Source organism: Branchiostoma belcheri, unplaced genomic scaffold (assembly GCF_001625305.1).
Source record: "Branchiostoma belcheri isolate BF01 breed outbred unplaced genomic scaffold, Haploidv18h27 scaffold18, whole genome shotgun sequence".
Taxonomy (NCBI): domain Eukaryota; kingdom Metazoa; phylum Chordata; class Leptocardii; order Amphioxiformes; family Branchiostomatidae; genus Branchiostoma; species Branchiostoma belcheri.
In genome coordinates this window covers 334,287-354,364 of record NW_017803268.1, presented here as the reverse complement: position 1 = coordinate 354,364, position 20,078 = coordinate 334,287, and the positions used below count along the sequence as shown (strand labels likewise).

General features: G+C 41.2%; 3 protein-coding genes across 3 annotated transcripts; 2 read left to right on the top strand and 1 right to left on the bottom strand.

Annotated features, from left to right (window-relative positions):
• Positions 1 to 1,013: 1,013 nt before the first annotated feature.
• Positions 1,014 to 3,144, top strand: LOC109467400 (zinc finger protein 436-like). The gene is made up of 3 exons (XM_019765342.1): positions 1,014 to 1,062; positions 1,273 to 1,348; positions 1,676 to 3,144. Exon 3 carries the CDS (start codon positions 1,677 to 1,679, stop codon positions 2,607 to 2,609), a length of 933 nt encoding a protein of 310 aa, XP_019620901.1. The 5' UTR covers positions 1,014 to 1,062; positions 1,273 to 1,348; position 1,676; the 3' UTR covers positions 2,610 to 3,144.
• A 754-nt stretch (positions 3,145 to 3,898) lies between these two features.
• LOC109467278 (B-cell lymphoma 6 protein-like) lies at positions 3,899 to 6,200 on the top strand. Its single transcript, XM_019765222.1, has 2 exons — positions 3,899 to 3,997; positions 4,866 to 6,200. The coding sequence occupies exon 2, from the start codon at positions 4,875 to 4,877 to the stop codon at positions 6,198 to 6,200; it is 1,326 nt and encodes a 441-aa protein (XP_019620781.1). The 5' UTR covers positions 3,899 to 3,997; positions 4,866 to 4,874.
• Positions 6,201 to 7,641: 1,441 nt separating this feature from the next.
• Positions 7,642 to 16,037, bottom strand: LOC109467277 (uncharacterized family 31 glucosidase KIAA1161-like). Its single transcript, XM_019765221.1, has 12 exons — positions 15,882 to 16,037; positions 14,328 to 14,597; positions 13,532 to 13,853; positions 13,008 to 13,115; positions 12,436 to 12,649; positions 11,915 to 12,038; positions 11,303 to 11,511; positions 10,742 to 10,841; positions 10,042 to 10,179; positions 9,144 to 9,349; positions 8,423 to 8,571; positions 7,642 to 8,011 (listed from the first exon to the last, which is right to left on the bottom strand). Exons 1-12 carry the CDS (start codon positions 15,896 to 15,898, stop codon positions 7,697 to 7,699), a joined length of 2,172 nt encoding a protein of 723 aa, XP_019620780.1. The 5' UTR covers positions 15,899 to 16,037; the 3' UTR covers positions 7,642 to 7,696.
• Positions 16,038 to 20,078: the final 4,041 nt, after the last annotated feature.

Here is a 20,078-nt window from a genome sequence, read left to right as displayed (position 1 = left end):
TGGCCTAGCTTTGGCGGTAGTGGCAGTCAGTAGCTAAAGTTGTACTGGAACTGGTCCGGATGATCCTTCCACTCGATCGCCAGTCTTGCTTTAAACTGGTTCACAGTACTTCTGGATACTGTACTCTCTGACAGTCTATTCCAGGCTGGAATCGCTCGTGTGTAGAAAAAGTTTGACCTCTGCCCTTTTGCCAGTTGGACCTGGTACTTGTATTGGTGACCCCTGGTATTTGTGGCACTGCTGCGTGTGAGTGACATTCTGTTGCACAGCTTGCACTGGTTAATACGTACCATGTCTATCCCATGTGTGATTTTGAACAGCTGTATTACATCTGTTCGCTGCCTTCTGTAGTACAGCGTTGGTAGGCCCAGGACTGCTAGCCTTTCCGAATATGAGAGGTGGGCTATACTTGACACTAGCTTTGTCGCTCTTCGCTGTACCCTTTCTAACAGGTCTCTGTCCCTCTTAGTTCTGGGTGACCATACAGCTGTAGCGTACTCCAAGTGTGGGCGGACTAGGCTCTTGTATAGCAACATGAAGGAGTCCTCATCCAGGTACTTAAAGGTGTGTTTGATAGTCCCCAGTACTCTGTTGGCCTTGTTGACCTGGGTTTGTACATGGCTACTGAAACTCAGCTTACTGTCAATTAGTACACCCAGGTCCTTTTCTTCCTCGATGCACTCTATCCTGTGCAGTGTACCATCTGCTTTTGACATGGTGTATTCATGCCGGTGTGTGGTGTATTCATGCATGGTGTATTCATGGTGTATTTTTTTGGCAAAAAACAACACATTCACGAAAAGACATGAACCCTTTCTTGTAGATTTTTTTGCTGTAACAGTCTTTTTTTTCTATTTCAATTATTTCCCATGCTAACCACTCAACCATTGAACCTTTGGTGATTTGTACGGTCCGCACTGTTCCGCTGAAGCTATCTGGGTAATCAGGTCATGAATTTCACCTTTGACCCTGTCCCGCCATCTTGTTTCCTACTGAAGCGACTCAGCGACGCGTCTGTTTTTGCCTCTTAGAATTTACGATTTTCTGCGCATCAACAAGGAAGTAAGTTGACTTTCAGTTACCCAACATAAGCATAAATAGTCGTTATGTTCCTTTAGGTCGTAAAAACATCGGTTTGAGGTAAATAAATAGTCATAATTTGACGTTCTTGTCTACTTATAATTAGTATCTCGCTTGTCCGGTTCGACCAAATTATGACATAAGTTTTAGCCATGCCAAACATTAATTCATGCATATTTGTTCCAATTCTAGGACATCTTGGCTCCAGATTCAAAGGAAGAAATACTCCTAAACCACCTTCCTTGAGCTTCTTACGCTAATAAAGCAGGTAAGTTAAAACATGACCCTTAGGCCTATACCAAAATTATGTGGGGAGGGGGCGTCCTACGAGTACAAAACTGCACCAAAAAAAAACACGTTTCATACCCCATACATAATAACTAAGTAACCTAATTTCAACCTTGCTATATACGTTGAGCATAGGCAAGAATTACCTCCTTGGTGTATCTAAAAGAGCCTTTGACGTCATAGATTTATAGGTGTTGACATACAGGAAAATCGGCAATAGTCATAATATTGCACATAATGTCCAAGAAGTCAATAGATATAACATTACATTTTGTAACTAACAGGCTTATTTCATTTATGAATGCAGGATGCCTGGGTTGATCTACGGCCTCTCACGTGAAGTGACCATGTCAGTCCTCCCTAGACTCAACGTAGAAGAGCTGCTATTCGAACTCAGCAGAAGGGTGAAAAACCTGGACAGGGAGAACACCATCAAGGACAGACTGGTCGGCATCCTTAGGGATGTCATGTTGGAGGAATACCATCAGTTGGGGAGGAAGGCAGAAGGAAGTTTTCCAAACGAAGTGACCATAACGCTACCCGTACAACAAGAACACGAGACGCTAACCCTGCAAGAGATCATCCCAGCTGCATACGCTGAAGCAATTACATGTATAACTTCATCTTCTGACGACACACCATCTTTCAGTACCCAGTTGCTTGATACAAGTAGCACAATGGGTACTTATTCTACGGCAACTCCTTTGGATGGTGATGAAAATGCAACTCCGGATCAGGGCGCAGCACCTATTCTACCCGACGCTGAAACACAAGCTGATAGCAGGCCTTTTATGTGTGACAAGTGTGGTTATAGGGCAACGAATAACGGAAACCTTGCCACGCACATGAAAAGGCATTCTGCTGTGAAACCGTTTAAGTGTAGTAACTGCAAGTTCAAGACAGCAATTAAAAGCGACCTTGTGAAGCATTTGAAAGTGCACTCGGGCTTGAGACCACACAGGTGTGAACTCTGTGACTATAAGACCTACCGAAAGTCGGACGTTAAGAAACACATGTTCGTGCACACTGGTGCGAAGCCCCTCAAGTGTGAAAGATGCGACTACAGAACGGCTCACAAACCCGCTCTCACTGTACACATGAGGCGTCACACTGGTGAGAAGCCCTACTGTTGTCAAGTGTGTGACTTCAGGACTACTGACACGGGCAGCCTCATTCGACATATGAAAAACAAGCACAATGAATATAACTTAGCCAGGGTACGAGAACCCTACCACAAATGAGTGAGAATCCTTTCGGCCAGAGAAGCCTTACGCCAGGTGCTAACAGCACTGGCATCTTAGCTCTAGTTTCTCCTCACTAGCATACACGTATAGATGAAGAAAAAATGAACCAAATAAGATACAAATGTAAAATCACTGTCTATCAGTCACCAGTTGTATCTGTATACTAGTGTGTACACTGTACAGCACCAGAAATATATGGTGTAAATTTGCATGACTTTTTTTCAGTACTTGAACTTTAAGCATACTTTGTTACTGAGAAACCTTGTTTCAATTGTATATATTATAATTTTGAGCTCTGTCCCTGTGTGATTTAGCTCAAAGTTTGTTTAGCTCAACGTTTCAGCTGTATGTATTTTGGGCTTGGTTCCTAAGGTTTAGCTCAAAGTTTGTTTTCATGTAATTAGATGAGAGCAGTAAAAGTTAGCAAAACAATGTAGATGTGATATTTTAAATTTAGCATCTTTACTTGTTCTGGTGTCATGTTACAACCTTGTCTGCTGTGTCTCTATACTTGACAACAGGAATAAAGTTGAACGTTGGCAAAGATTTTGTACTCCTGTCTCAATTAATTAAAACTTGAGTTACAAGTTGGCTAGCCTGTAGTGCAAACTCTTGAACTGTCCCTGGCTTTATCAGGCCCCTGCCTGTACAATGCAGGATAATGTTCATTTCCAGGCAAGGAGTCAGACTTAAAACAATAAGTGTTCAGATGTCTTCATTAGCTTTAATGTCATTCAAATAGGTGTTTAGGATTATCTGTCACCATGGAAACCAGTCATCACACCTTCCAAAACCTAACAAATGCTACTTGGTACATTATACATAAATCATAAAGATAACTAGAAAGGTAACATTTGCAAAGCAAATGCATAATGTTTACTTTTGCATATGGTCTGCATGCTCTGTTAATTATTACTCATACCAAGGACATTATACTCAGGTAATGTCCTTGCTCATACACATTCATATATATGGTGACATCTCTCCTGCTATAAATTGCAACATGACTTAACCCAAGGCTAGTTGCCATGGTGACAGACGTCTGCTTCAGGTCATTGACCTTATTTGTTTGGAGAAGAAGAAGAAACTGAGCAAAAACAATGTTTTCCGAAAGGATCTCCCAGATGTTTCAGTAGCTTAGACAGTATACACGTCAATTGGCCAGACAGTATCCAACGGGCGACAAAGCTGCTGGATTTCTATCAAAACTATCTCAGTGTCGTCAGCCTTCATGCCAAAAAATCATGACATCAAATGGGTCATCAGTGGTCCTGACCTGACGTAACCTTTGACCTGGGTGTGGTTTGTGTCAGCCATATTTGTTCTAGGACGTCGACGTCTTGGCTTTAAATTCACCTTCTTCTGACGGCGTGGCAACAAATCAGGTAGGATGAACCTTTTTAAGTTGAAGTAGACTCTAAAACGTGGTATTCTGTGCAATTATAACCCAAATAATCGTAGGAGGTTAACGCTATATTTATATTATTACTAGTATTAAATGTGGGGAGGGGGGCGTCCTACTACAAAGAACAAAAGACACAGTTTTCGAGTTAAACTTCCTGGCGAAAGAGCTCCCGCTCAGCTAATGTATGACTTCTTTGGCCAAGAATATAACGCTATCTTCATAATTTTCACGAAAAACGTAACTATATGCGTTTAGATCAGTGCGGCACTAGAAATGATGTTTGCATCATTTTAATCATGAATATGAATGATTGAAGACCTTGTTTGTATATTTTTGCCCTGTTGGGCTATGCACACGTCACATGTTAATAATCATGTACAATGTACATGAGATTTTGCAAGCATTAAGTATCAGCTACGCCAAAAAAAAAAAAAACAGTTACTCAAGTAACTGGATATGATTTTGGAAACCATTTCCAAAATCATATCCAGTTGCTTGTGTTACTTACTAGTACTGTTTTTTGGCGTATCTTATTACCAGGATGTCTAACCTTCACTGACATATAAAGCATAAGCTTTTAGCATTCAGCTGCAGTACAGAACTGGTTCCAATCTGGGCCCAGGACAGATAAGAATTCTAAGAGGAATTGCATTCTGAATATTGGAATTCCAATCCTCTGTGTGAGTCTGTCCTAGGGCAATTCCAAATTCTCCTAAGACAGACTGGAATTCCAATCTGACCACGGACGAAATGGCAATTCTACCAACGTTTGTCATTGATAAAAACATGTAGACTTAACTTCAGAACTAAAATTTCAGTTCCGTAACATATTTCAATTATCAATGCAGACCTTCAGCATGCCTGGACAACATGAGGTGACCTGTGGCCTGTCACGCGAGGTGACCATATCAGTCCTCCCCAGACTCAACATGGAGGAGCTGATATATGAACTCAACAGAAGGGTAAAAAACCTGGACAGAGAGAACAGCATCAAGGACAGACTGGTCGGCATCCTTAGGGATGTCATGTTAGAAGAATACCGTCAGTCAGAAAGGAGATCAATTTCAGATGTAGATTTTTCAAACCCTGTGATCGTACCTCGAGAGAAACGTACCAAAAGAATCATGCGCGAGAATGCCCCGACCGCGTACGCTGAAACAATGTCGTCAAGTCCTGGCCCCTCGCGGCAACGGTCTGGGCTGGACGTTGCGATGAACCCGGAAAATAACGATACAAGAAGTGAAAATCGCATGAATGCAAAGGAAGCCGAGCTTAATACAGACCAGGCACAGCTGCAACAAGAGCAGCTTTGTGACGTTCCCAGTCCAAGTTCATCAACACTTCCTTCAGAAGATACCCCTCCAACACAAGTAAACACCACAGCAGACTCCCCCATTGTCATCAAAGAAGAACCCTTTGACATGACAACTGAGGACGGAGAAACTAGAGCTTGTGATGATGATGCCAACGTTGACTCCCCTACTCTGGGCACGCACGTGTTCAATATAATGAATCCAATGAGTTCTTCTTCTTACCCGAAGAATCCTCTGGGAGGGAACAAATCGCGTGAGAAAATATCCACAGCCTCTCAGCAGCCAAATCCAGACCACAGTGACGTACGCCAGTGGGAATGCCACGTGTCTGAAGACGATAGAATCAGGCAAATATATCAACCGTCCAACCCAGATAATGCTGTAAGTTTTCCTGATGACAGAGACACAGGTTTCGTCGACACCGGACATGAACAGAGTAACGTCCAACGTGACCAACCCAGCAATTTCCCAACTTACGACAACAGGCCATCTCTTGTTCCCAATGATAATAGTATGCAAAACAATTTCAAACCCTATAAGTGTAACCAGTGTGGATTTAGATCGATGTACCCGCACAATCTGAAGAAGCACATGAAACATCACACGGCTGGAAAACGTTTCATGTGCAATGAGTGCGGCTACAGGGCCTACGACAAGTACCGGCTGGTGGAACACACGAGAACACACACTGGGGAGAAACCTTACAGCTGTGATATGTGCGACTACAAGGCCGCGTTTAAAAGTCAAATAATGAAACACATGAAGAAGAATCACATGACTGTGAAACCCTACAGCTGTGGAATTTGCGACCACAAGACTTATCAAGCCTCAGATATGAAACTCCACATGAAATGCCACGCACTTGGGTAAAAGTCACTGAAATGTTGAACAAATATGAAAACAGGAACTGCAAATAGATTGCAAGCACAACACACTGAGAATACCATTTTTGGTAGTTACAACGTACCAGCTGAAAATAATATGTGGCTCAAAATAACACCTGCATATGCAGGTTATTGGAGCCGTGCAGTATTATTTATGTCTATCTGCACCTGTACTGGATTTCTATATACATGTATACTAGTACAGTGTATATGTATATGTACAAGTAGGTGAATGTGGATTTTTGTTGGCTGCATTGACTGTTACCATCTAAAGTACGAAAGAAATGACAATGGCTTATGAACAGTTTATAGTATGATCCATACTTTATAAATTTTGGTGGTGGTGGTGGTGCAGGTAAAATTTATGTCTGGTGCAGGTAATTTTCAATGTAACCTGCACCAGTACTAGTGCAGGTATGTACAATGTAGGAAAAGTATTTCGAGCCATTTAGTGGGAGGAGGTTAGTTCTAGTGACTCAAGTAAGTCCAGTAGTAGTACTAGTTGTATGGTTCCCTAACTGATAATGGCTTTGTCCCATAAAACCCCATGGCCAGTATTATATTCTTTGTGTTTTAGAGGTAGAATTTATTACTTTATTATCTATTTATTCATATATTTATCTTCAAATGATTTTGTTACCTTGTCAAAAATATGGTTATTTATAAGCATGCATGTTTGCATATTTGCATGACGTCACATAAAAGTCAACCAGCCATATGTAGCTTCTGTTACCTTTAGAATACTACCAGTAGTAGTATTATGGTGCATCAGTGGATCCGTTTGTTTCTAGAAACTTAAACAGACCAACATCCTTTGGTATGCGGCTATTTAATAAACGTACATACTTGAAGCGTAGTCTCACAGAATTTCACTTTAATTCAATTTAATGTCAGTCAACACATCATCTGGATACAAATCTATACAGGCCTACATTAAAGGAACATTTTAAGATTATATTTTCTGTAAAAATCACAGAGACATTGCTCAACGAAAACAAAATTAGCAGAAATGCATACAAAGACAAAATACTTTTCTCACTTGGTACAAAACAAACATGCACCAACAAAATTCAAACACAATGTAATATCCAGCCTTGTCTCCCACTGCATTAGTTTACAGCAAAGCAAATATACACAGGAACAGTAACTTAAGTCTGTCAGCATGCCTTCAGCTTCAAATAAAATGTAACTAATAATATATACATACAATATAACAGTAGAAAATATGCACCAAGACAGCTGCCTATCTATTTTCTCACAACTCTACTTTGAACTGTATAATACATAAACAATTTGTTGATTGCAAGGCAACTGAAGTTAGAAGCAACACTAGAAAACTTTTACAGTAAAGTGACTGTGTGGGTCATTATCAGTACTATCTCTTAATATCTCCTGCCAAAACATACAAAATCCCTTTCACATTCCCTATCTTACACCAGAAGCAACAAGTGTATGTTTGAAGCAACGTTTCGTAAAAAAAAACTATACACGCATGAAGTATGCCACTTCGTCTAAAGCTACGGGGATGTTTCTGGTCTCCCCGCCCGCGTAGGTTGCCCCGTCCCTCTGGTCCCTCCAAACCCCACCCCCTGGGAAGTACACCGTCCTCGCCCGACCCCCCTGTTCCATCACCGGGGCAACAAGCATGACGTCACCAATCAGGAATTCATCGTCGATGGTTTGCGCCATGATGTCATTCGGGTAGTGCCACCAGAGCGGCCGGATGATTGGTGCGTAGCGGACTGCGGTTGGACCCATCACAACGCTTCTTGTAATCTGAAGAACCAATGGGGTAACCTGGAAGGAAAGGAAAGCATTAATCCAAGCAGATCCTTGGGGGCAAGCAGAGTGTATATTGGCCACCTGTAACAATCAACCTTCAGGGGTAAATTGGGTGGCCAATTTGATTGTCCCCTGCCCACAACTTAATATGCTTGGAAAAGCATGGCAATCATTGGACTGTGTTAAAAGGGTATTCTACAATGTTATTGCAAGAAAATATAACATTTATAGATTATTTCAAGAAAAAAAAATACAGTGCAAAAATTTGTACATTTTTTCAAGGGGGAAGTAAAATCATTAAGCTTAAAGTGTCCAGAATTACACCAATAATATTGCTATCAAAATTAAATACGGTAAAGATGATAAATTACTTTAAGCCGATTACAATTTCAATTTGTTTCATAGTTCAGAATATCCCTGTTATACCTCATCTTCGTGAATGGAGACAAATTTCTGAGCAATCTCGGCGGTCTCAAAGTCAAACTGCCAGGGGGAGATGGAGAAGTGCATGCTGGGAAAGAAGGCCACTAGCTCCATCCACCGGATATACAGCTCCTTGTCAGGGAATTCATTTCCTGAAAGTAAAAAAAAAAAAATAGAACTCTCACTGTAGACATTGTTGATTCAGAAATTCTGAATGTCTGCTAGAGTCTGTCTTTACACATTTCAAGGGTATGTGGCTCTCTGTGCCATTGAAAAGACTATCAATGAATGGCATTCAGCACCAAGGAAAGGTCTACATAGCTTATTTTTAACAAACGCTTGATTAGAAAAAAGGAACTCAAAAAGTCTGTAAAAAGGCTATTGTTTATTAGGAATTCTACATATCTTGTAGAGTCTGCCTGTACACATTTCAAGGGTCTGTGGCACTCTGCTATTGAAAAGAATCTAAAGGGATAGCGTTCAGCACCAAGGACAGAGCTATTTACTTTTTAGTAAATCTTTTCATTTGGTAAAGCTGTGTTGGACATTTTCCTGTTGCTTGAAGTACACAGTTGAAACTATTCTTTAGTGCAGAAGAACAACAAAACACTTTTTGCGGTATGATGGTTTTGCGGTAAGAAGTCACCGTTAAAATAAAATCATTGCGAACGTTCTGGCATTCTGCATTTACAGTTAAGTGAACAAACTTTTATAGAAGCCTGACCTCCAATGGGTGCCGGCAGCACATATGGATACCCCAGCACCCCGAATAGCAGCATGGAGGGGATGACTGTCCTCAGCCCGTTGTCTCCGCCCCAGCTAGACCGCTTCTCCAGCATACGGAGGTACACGGCGAAACTCTGCGTATGGTACGCGGTCCTCACCACTGTCTGCACACCCAGGCTAGACACCATCTCAACCCACTTTGAACTGTCGATAGAAGGAATATCAAGTTACAGGTGGTACTGTTGTTACATATATGGTGCTGTTGTAACATAAAGAAACTCTACAAGTCATATGGTACTGTACGGTATCTGGGCCTTGTCACTGTCTGTACACCCAGGCTAGACACCATCTTCACCCACTTTGAACTGTGGATAGAAGAATTTTGTGTTCACTATATGATACTGTGTCATACTAGTATGTGATACTGTTGTACCATGGCGAAACTCTGAACCCCGTATCCGGTCCTTGCCACTGTCTGCAGATCCAGGCTAGACACTAACTCTTCCCACTTTTAACTGTGGATAGAAGGAACATTGTGTCATAATGATACTGTTGAAACATGGCAAAACTCCGTCTGGTACCCAGTCCTCACTGATGTCTGCACACCCAGGCTTAAGTCACCATCTCCACCCACTTTGAGCTGTGGATAGAAGGGCTACTGTGTTACATGTAAGGTAATTGTAATACAGGGAAACTATGTGTCTTGTTGCTGTCCTCTGAACACCCAGGCTATACAATGCCACGACCCATCATCAGCTAACAAAAAGGAAAAATACCATGTTGCGGTATACACACTGATGTTATGATACAGGAACTACGTACACATACAGTGTGTAATATTTTTGGTAGAACTCAAAACAACAGAGAAACAGACAGTATATTATTTTCAGACTTACCTGTAGACGTTTGGGTTGATCAGGGATTCGTTTGTGTAGTAGGGGATGTCGGGGAAGTACCTCGCTTCCCCTGCGTCAACGTTGAAGGAGTCGACTGTCAGGTTCTCTCTCAGGAAGTGTAGCCGGGACAGGTACCACCTGGAGTATATATCAGTATCAAATGATTAGTCTAACTTTCTTCGCATTCTTCTTTTTTCTTATGCCCACTAGAGATAGCCTAGTTGGCCTCAACGTCTATTGATAAAGGGATTATTTAATAGTCCTCTTAGACATCTACTAGTAACAGAACGTTGGTAGAACATACTGCTACTATGTGAAGCCTGGATTTTTCATGGGTTTGTTGGATGTTTGGTCAACGTTGCACCAGAATATTGCTTGTTGTTGTGACAATATCTACTCCGACACAACATTTGAAAACTATAGATGCATTGTCATCCTTAAATATGCAAGTGCGACCTCAAACGAGACTGCAGAAGTGCTAGCCTCTACCAGGCTTCGGATGGTGGTTGGAAAGAGTAGAAATTGGCCAACTCCCCTGGCATGTTATCTCTCTATTTGGCCAATTTCTACACATGTACTCTTTCCAACCATCACCAGTAGCCTGGAAGAGGCTATAGAAGTGCTATGCGGATTTCACGCAGACACAATATGTTCTGATGGCGTGCCATATCTAACAGTGGTGCAATGACGTCACACGTACCTCCGTGCCTCAGGGTTGGTGACGTCAAGCAGGCCAGCCGCGCCCCTCCACCAGCGGACAAGGGCGGGGACGGGTGTGTCCAGGGTGGGGCTGTTTGGGTCTGGATAGGGCAAAAAAAACATACAAGAACTGTAGGATCCAAGGTCGATCCTTTTTGTCACATGCCAATGAAGGTTAGACATCCACGTAGAACACACAAAGTGATACATTATATTTAGCAAGTGGATAAATTTTCTGAAGAGTAAGAAGTTTCAGATGGCATCTGGATGCTGAAAGATAACATTTAAAAGAATTGAAGTTGATAGCAATGTTTACACATAGCATAGTAAGAAAGGTTCATTTACATAACCGTGATGTCAATGAAAAAGACTGAACGAGATGACTAGAGAGAGAGAGATAACAAAGCTACCACTGAGTCCAATATCCACAGGTGTCTCAAGAAAAACAGACAGTCACATGGTTTTGTCTTAATTAGGTAAAGTAGATTGTGACTCTAATTCATTCCTACCTGTACCATGTATGTATTACAAGATACTTTTTCAATGACAAAACAGAATGTACCTGTTCTGACCAGATACCCTTTCTCAGCACTCTCCCTGAAGGCTGACGAGTCTGTGTTGATGAAGGGCGTGATCCACAGACTGACCCCTAACCCCTTCTGGTGCAGGTAGCCAATCAGAGTGCTGGGATTAGGGTACTTGAAGGCGGTGGTGTTGAAGGTCAGGTCGCCATATTTGCCCTCCCATGCATCATCAAGCAACATGTTACTCCTGTAGAAAAAAGTTGAAATTCTGGCTAATTTTTTTTTGCATCAGGAAAGATGTGCAATACCAACTCTAGACAAAGTACAGTATTTCCCATTCCTCATTGTCATTACCAGTTTGTTAAATGTAACTGAAAGAAATGTGTACGTGTAATTTGACCTGAAACTTTGAAGCTTTGCTGCAGTACTGTAGGTACCCGCCAGGAGTCCTATTATCAAACTTGACCTTCGTCTTCGCTGCCCCTAACCATCCACTAAATATCATGACCACCATTCACTGCTTCTTCAGTTGTGAGTTATAGAATTATGTACAACTGTACATTTTGTGCTACAAACGTGCCTAGCTTTCCAAAAGTTATCATTAAATATGTGGTCATAATTGCACAACATTATGGAAGAATCTACCATACCCAGTTAAGTTGTACTCGGTGATTTGGACGGCAAACTCTCCCACTTCAGTCTCACTGACATTGGGTCCATACTGCGCGTAAGTCGACCAGACTGGAAACTCTAACATTCGCGTGTCAGGGACAGCTAGCGACAAAAACAGAACACTTCTCTATGTTTGTTTGTTTGTTGTTTGTTTGTTTCGCAATTTATTGCACTAATATTTGGTACAAGTAAAAAATGATGCTATGTACTAGAAAGGTAACATTTGCAAAGCAAATGCATAATGTTTACCTTCACATATGGTCTGCTCTGTTTATCTTACTCAAACACATTCACATATATGGTGACAGGAGTCTAAATCCCTCCAACTATAAAATTGCAACATTGTGTAACCCAACACCAGTTACCATGGTGACAGACGGTCTGGTTCAGGTCATTGACCAGGTCAGTGTTTGGAAAAGAAGTTACAGAGCAAAAAAAGAAGAAACAGAGCAAAAACAATATCTTTTCCTTCGATTAACATAATAATAAGTACACGAACCATTTAGTCTCCCATAGAAGCGGCTGTACATGTATTCATGTATGTCCAAGGCGTTTCTCCCGGAGCACACGGTGTACTGTAGTACCGGTCTCCTGCCGACAGAGGTCGCCGGGTAGTCTGACGTGTAGTTTGCCATGAAGCAAAGTTTCCCGTCAGCGCTCTGGTTTATACTGACGTGTAGAGGGGTGACGTCATCTACAACGATGGCAACACCCTAGAAAAATGTTCATGTCAAAAACCTGTTAGAAGCTGTGCGCCAAAATGTGATATTTGAAGATATCCAATTTCATTGTCGTAAACTGTAATTTTTTGCTTTTGCTTCTATTTTTTATTAGAAATGACATTACTAAATCAGACTCTGTGCTTATTTCAAAAGTGTGATTTAAAACATGGCAAGAAAGAATTTATTCATTTATTAGATTAAGGCAGATCTAAGATGATTTGTCTAGGAGAAATATTTTACATTATCTACAATGTCCAACAACGTAAATCTACAGGATGCAGAAGAGATACAGAACAGGTATGACTTGATGCTGTAACTTTCTTATCATTAAAAAGAAGTCTTAGAATACCTTAGAGGAGAAGAAGAACCTGTCTGCGACATTTCCGTACGCGGTGAAGTTTTCCACCGATGTGTTTACAGGGAAGTCCCGCAACTGGAAGTCATTGGTGATGTATGGCTGAAACATGAAAATATATTTCGGTATATAGAAAGATGATACTTCTTTCATATTGTACTCACACTACTTGTGTCCAGAAAATGTAATAATATACACCAGGCTATATGATATATTCATTCTCTATTTAGCAGTGCCAAGGGACTAGTAAGATGCCCTTGAGATAATCAAGTATTAAACAAGTACTCTAAAGCGTATGATAACAACATAACTAACTAAAAATATAACTGTAACTGAGACTGAAAAGCGAAGGGTTGTTAATTTATGTTAAGACTCAGGAACACTATATCTATATTCACAAGTATATATGTAGGCCACTTTCTTTGTACTGAAGATAATCTTAAGCTCTCTCTTCATACATCATTATGAAATGCCTCTTTTCAGGCTATCTATTGATGATACCCCCTTCCATCCCCTACCTGCATGACTCCTGACCCATTGTTGACCGGCCACCGCTGCTGGTACATGACGGGTCCGCCGTACCAGTGCGCCGTGTCCACCGAGAAGCAATCTACGGGCCTCCAGCCGTCCCACTCCGCCGACAGCGCCTGCCACGTCACGTTGGTGCAGTGGACGTCCTCCTCCTCTAGAACACGGTGCCGGAGGACCAGGGAGGCTCGGTCTGGCCACTGGAAGCAGGCGTCCCCGGTACTACAGGTGTACGGCTCCGGGCCCAGGTCTGCTCCTAACGTTCCTCTTAGAACCTCGTACTTGCTAAGATTCCTAAGTATAAAGGATTGGCTGGAGGGGAAAATAGGTACATGCATTAAGATGTCAACATGAGAAGAGAGTTTTCCTTAGGATATCGAACACGAGATATGTAATTTATACACCTAATAAATTAGGGCACTGTCTTATGAACAGGGCAACAGGCATACCATACAAAATGTATATTCAAGTCACCCAGATTTGTAGTTAAGACCAGTGTAAGGGCTAGGAAAGGAATGGAAGGATGGGGTATTAGAAAACGTTGTTGTTGTTTTTTTAATTACTAGGGAAGGCCATGGCTTACTCACAGAAGAAAAAGATAGGATACAGCAATGTCTAATAGCAAATTTCGCCCGAATTAAGCTCGTATCATTTCAGGACGAACTATGAATGTTACGAAAGCTTCGAAAAGGTTTCCACTGACTTTTTAAATTTTGCTAACTTAATCAAGAGTGTTAAAAAGACTCTTTTAAACCTTCTTTCTTGGCATGATGAAATTAAATTTACCTCGCGCCGTCGTAATGCACGAGCCCATCGAAGTCGACGACCAGCGGCTGGTAGGTGAAGTTCCAGACCAGCACTCCGGCCAGTCCCAGCGCCACCAGGACCAGCAGCACGATCAGCGCACACCGCGCCCGGCTGCGGGTACAGCACGGCGTCTTCTGCCGCGGAGGCGTGGAGGCCGACCGCTGACTTCTCCTGCCCGTGCCGGTGGAGTAGCGACCCCGGCTCGGCGGGCGGCGGTAGCTCCCATAGGGCGACGACGTCGAGCGGCGACTGCACAAAAATTGAAGCAAGGACAAAATACTAAGTTAGTATAGCTATTTTTGTATTTTTTTGCATGCCTAAATATGTTAAGATGTTTATCATTTGATAATCAATGTATATTTACAAAGCTTGTTTACATTTTATGTATTATCCTTTGCGTTGGCGGCAGCATATGAAACAAATGAAAGAGGACAAAATACTAGTACTCGTACTAAGATGGTATAGCTCTTTTTGTATGTTTTGTACGCCTAAAGATGTTGAGATGTTTACCATTTGATTATTTATGTACATTTATGTTTGTTTATAGTTTATGCATTGTCCTAGATCCTCTGCGTTGGCGGCGGCATGAAAATAAGTTTAAAACTTGAGTGTGCCGTCACCATGCCTTGTCATTAAATTTTGCTGTAAAAATGTTGAAGCTACGTGTAGGAAGGTAAGACATCCAAATAGAACGTTACGTAATACAAAATCAAAGGTATGGATTCTCAGAAGTTTAAGATAGCATTGTCTGAAACGTCTGACACCTGTTAAGGCTACATTCATGGTGTAAAGAATACAGTAACGTCAAACGTGAGGTAATTTATGAATGGTGAACATCTTAAAGTGGACTGAACCGGTTAACGTCCGCTAGGTCACCGTCTTACTAACTTAACGAGCTAGTATACCATAAAAAGCCAATTATAGCCCTAATGACGTAATCTACTTTCTACTGAGGAGCATATATATATATATATATAGTATCTACTCGAATAAACGTGAAACGCACATGAATGTAGACAAAAATTTATACGATCAATAGCTCAAATATAGAAACACAAAATGGCCAAAGGCACAATTCCGTCGACCAATGAATCATATATTGATTGAACCAAGAAGTTATAAAACACAGAATTTGTGCAGATAGTATGCTGCCATATACTTCAACGGCACTTGGCAATGGTGCCTCTGAATCGTTTCTTTTATCGTTTTCTCTTCTAGATACGAATTCAGGTCCTGTGTACTTCTAAGTCTTTTGCAATATACTGACAATGTTACGTTGGAATTCCGTAGCAAAACCATACCATTCAGTTCTTACACATACTCTACGTACACATTAGCATCAAGAACAACAAAATTTATGTGCTAAAATAATATTTCCTCGATATTGACATCGGGTCAGACACCCACAGTCATGTGCAGTGACTTGAAAACCTCAGTTTGCCCTATACTTCACCGCCACTCCAAAATACAAAAGGCCCCAAGTCCTCGATCATGTCTGCCGTATTTAACCAGCCTTATACAGAACCAACCTACCCTAACGAACCCTGCATGTTGTCCAAACGTCGCCGTAGATGTTTCTAGACCCGTAGCATCTTGTTTTGTACGTTCGTCAGCGTTTCTTTTGGTCTCAGAGGATCCAACTTGTTGCAGAAGTGGGGAGGGGGGTGAGGTACGTAAAGACCGTTATAACCGCCGTACCTAGCACGGTGTTTGAACTAGCGTGTCATAGTTCACTGCAACGCGTGGGTTTTACCTACCTGTGTGTAAAACTTGTTTAATGTTTAACGAGTTCTTCAACGGCTTACTCCAGTGAGTAAACAAACGTCATGGCTCGGTAACCTAGTTATCTAGGGTCGGGGTAGTACTCAATACAGGGCAGGGGTTCGTCAGAGACAAGTGATAACCTTCAACAACAACCACTGCAAAAATCCATTCTTTAAGCAAGACTTAAAGCATATGTGCTTAAAGATAGGACTTCGTGCAGTGATTAAGGCGAAATTCAAACCACCACTGGTTAAACATTAAGTAGTTACTATTTATAATTAAAAGTGTGTGATAAAAACTCTAGATAGGTATTGAGGTGCTCTCTCTCTCTCTCTCTCTCTCTCTCTCTCTCTCTCTCTCTCTCTATGTGTGTGTGTGCGTGTGTGTGTGTGTGCGTGCGTAAGTGCGTGCGTGTGTGTGTGATTGACGTAACTTGCTCCCAATGGAACACTGTGTAAACAGCTCAAAAAGGACCAATTTCGACTATTTTTTTACCTTTTTTCGTGTGTGGGTGTTTACCTCTTACTTCAGTGGGAAAAAGAACATTGAAATGTACCCTATTGCAGGATTTGAATCATTATTCACACATAGCTAACGTGTGTGTGTGTGCGTGCGCGCGCGCGCGCGCGTGTGTGTGACTGTAAACATGATAACTTGAGAAGGCCTTGATGGATTGTCTTGATACTTGGTGGGTGGGTAGGTCTTGATGAGACTTGAAAATGATTAGATTTTGGACCCCCTAGCGGCTTGTTATGGTACTGCAGCTGAACTTCCGGTTTTGATATCTCATGATCTAAACATGCTAGGGTGACGAAATTTGGTTGGTAGGTAGCTCTTGTGCTGGGGAAGAAGTTTTGACAATTCGAGGAAAATTCACACACCTGGTATCAAAACTGGGAACTATGAAATGCACTGCTACACCGTTACTAGCCCCTACCAGAGACACTTGTCTACTAGTTACCCTCCATGAAAATGGGGGTACTGTTTTTACTCCGTTTCATGTTTGGTCTGATATCTGAAGATCGGTGAGAAGGAACTGTACGATATTTGGCAGATTGATGGATGGGGCCTTGGAGATTGTGTAGGTTGACTTTGAGCCCCTGGTGATTGACCTTGGTACTGCAGTTTAATTTTTTATTCTGTTGTTTTCGCGTTATGGACTGTTTGTGCGATATTAAGGTAGCATGTAGTTGTTATTACCATGGTTTAGTGGTTTAAATTTGGGTCCCCTAGCTGTTTGCGTTTGATATTTACAAAATGTTTAATGTTGGACTTTTTGTGTTGAATGTTTGGAAAATCTAGGGGATGGTTTGGTATGATTTTTGGTATGTGGGTAGTTGTTGAGTCTCTTTGTGTTTTGGAGTGCATTAGCAGGTTGTCGCATATTTTTATTGCTTGATTTAAAAGGATTTTCACTTTTTCACCCCTACTTCATAATAGGATGGTCTGTTTGACCCAAAAGTTGGGACAGAGTGTTTTTGTTTATACCTCCAGCTGGTAGGTCAGACCCAGGCAGCCCTATCTATTTTTACCCCTATAGAGTCTGCAGGAAAATAAATCTTGTTTGTCTGGTCTGCAGGTCATTTGTCTGGTCATTGACCTACATGTACAGGCAAATGTAGCCTGGGTACCATCCCCAGTAGTATATTCGCAAACTCTATAACAGTTTGACTCATAATATCTCTATTGAAATACACCAAAAGATTACAAAATAACAAGCTATTTCATGGAGGGATGATGTCTACGACTTCTCCTTGTTTTTGTTAGTGTTACTTCTATAAATAAAGATCTTCTATGTACTGTATACTGTATATATGTACCAAACCACATCAATTCCTCGCTTTTCCAGTGGTGTTCTGTTGTGCTAAGCAAAACGTCTAGTACAGTATTGAGACCACAACTACAATACTTAATACATGGAACTGATGGTGAGTTCAGCACCAAGGAAAGGTCCACCCTTGGGGCCTCTCCCACTTAACAAATGGGGGGGGGGGGCATCTACAAGTTCGGGGATATAAACACTTGCAGTGGCAGAAGGTATCCTGATCGTTAAGTTCGGCACAGAAAACAAGCCAAAAAATGTGCGGCGTGAATAATCACTTTTGATTGGTGGCGGAACGGTGATGGTTAATTATCAAGAAAAATAATTATTAATTTCGTTCGCACCCCTAGGTAATTAGCACATATGGTACAGTCCATTCTACCAGCTGCAGCAGCTGTGTGACACGTTGTCGTGTGGCGTGTAGTGCGCGAATTCTCTCCAACGTTTTGGGTAAATTTTCGGCTTTCTGTCCGCATATTATCCGTCTCAAGTGTACAGTATATCGTCTGAACGTTTCCAGGTCGGATTTATGCCGTTCTTTGGATGTTTGAGGGAGAAATTTCGCATTTCCTGACAGGGAAAAGTTTGGAGAAGAAATGGCGACTGTCATGGCGGCGTGGAGCACATGGTAGTGCTGAGAAGACTCATTCTTGCGAGGTAAGGCAACAAACTACCAGTATCTCCTTGAATTGTACTTCCAACAAGCCTGTAGCAACAGACCACGTTATAATTTGTTATGTTAACCGTTATATTCCGTAGAAATTTGCGTTTCGTGGAACGCTGTTCCCGTACACAATGCATTGTCTTGAGTATTTCTTGAATAGAAAGGTTTTTTTTTGCTATCATGGTTTTGGGGAACACTGACTATATTTCTTCCGTGTTGAGCGGCATTGAAGAAAGCTAGGAGCAAATTTTGCAGCTAAAAACGGTTACAAACACGTTTTGTTTTCGTGGAAATTTCCACCTTTTGGAACGTACCGCACGTGTGCATAATTAAACCCACTCAACGTTCCCGCCAAAAACGTCGCGTAAAAATAAATGAGCATACATTATTCACTTCTGAGCACCCAAAATTAAACCTGTGCTCAAGTGAAAATAGTTTTACTGGATTTTATACTTAATAATTTTTATTGCCAAATTGTATCATTCTGTTTTTGGTATATAATTGTGATGTGGTTGCACTGATTTGGTATTGAGGGTGAACTATGCAATCTTGGTACTTTTTGTATCATTTATACTTGTACTATAAGTTATAGGATGTATAGCTAGTGTACAAGTACTTTCTTTTTATTATTTAATTGTACGCAACTGTGACCGCCATGTTTGCGGCGTATTTGTTATGTATTTGGTATCATTTGCAGGGCTCGAAATACTGGGTGCATGTGCACCTTAGTGCACCCAGATTTGGAGCTGTGCACCCAATTTTTTTCTGTGGGTGCACCAGTGCACCCAAATATTTTCTTAGATTTTGGTATGTTAAGATGTTAAATGTATAATTGTATACAGCATATTGTTAACCTCTAAGTGTCAGATAAATAATAATAATTAAAAATTATTGTTGACTTGTAGTACTTTTCTTTAGAAATGAAACTTAGTTTTTGCTGCTATTCTACTTATTTCATTATATGGTCACACAAGAATTTTTTTGTGCACCCAATTATTTAGGGCACCTGTTGTCAAAAAATGCATTAGATAAGGTTGCTTCGACTAAGTCTAAATCTATAGTTGGTAAGATTTGTTCAGTGTTATTATATTAATGGAAGTTTCTGAAATATATGGCAAGCTGATAACATCTTACATTTGTTCTTTTCATAGAATCCTGTAGTGAACTGTGCTCTGAGGGTCAGCAACCTGTGCAGGTGCTTGGATGATGTGAATACCCTAGATCACTATCAGGTGAGAAAAATCTGAATTCTGCATTCAACCTACTATTTACTTCATGTTATCTGAGACAAGTGTGTAACAAGTAACTAACAACTAATGTCTGTATAGTTAGGTGGCTGCTGACTGAACCTGACAAGAGAAGATTGGACCAGAGCAGACCTGGGGATCAGATGAATACCAGGTGAGAAAAATCTGAATTCTGCATTTTACTTACTGTTTACTTGGTGGTATTTGAGACAAGTGTGTAACTTCTAATGTTT

Bases quoted from the DNA above. Each gene is read 5' to 3' on its own strand.
- LOC109467278 (XM_019765222.1), top strand. From the start codon at position 4,875: ATGCCTGGACAACATGAGGTGACCTGTGGCCTGTCACGCGAGGTGACC.
- LOC109467400 (XM_019765342.1), top strand. From the start codon at position 1,677: ATGCCTGGGTTGATCTACGGCCTCTCACGTGAAGTGACCATGTCAGTC.
- LOC109467277 (XM_019765221.1), bottom strand. The intron at 13,116-13,531 runs GTAGGGGATGGA...TTCATGTTTCAG, and splicing joins ATGGGTCAGGAGTCATGCAG to CCATACATCACCAATGACTT. The intron at 8,012-8,422 runs GTATAACAGGGA...CTTTCCTTCCAG, and splicing joins TCTCCATTCACGAAGATGAG to GTTACCCCATTGGTTCTTCA.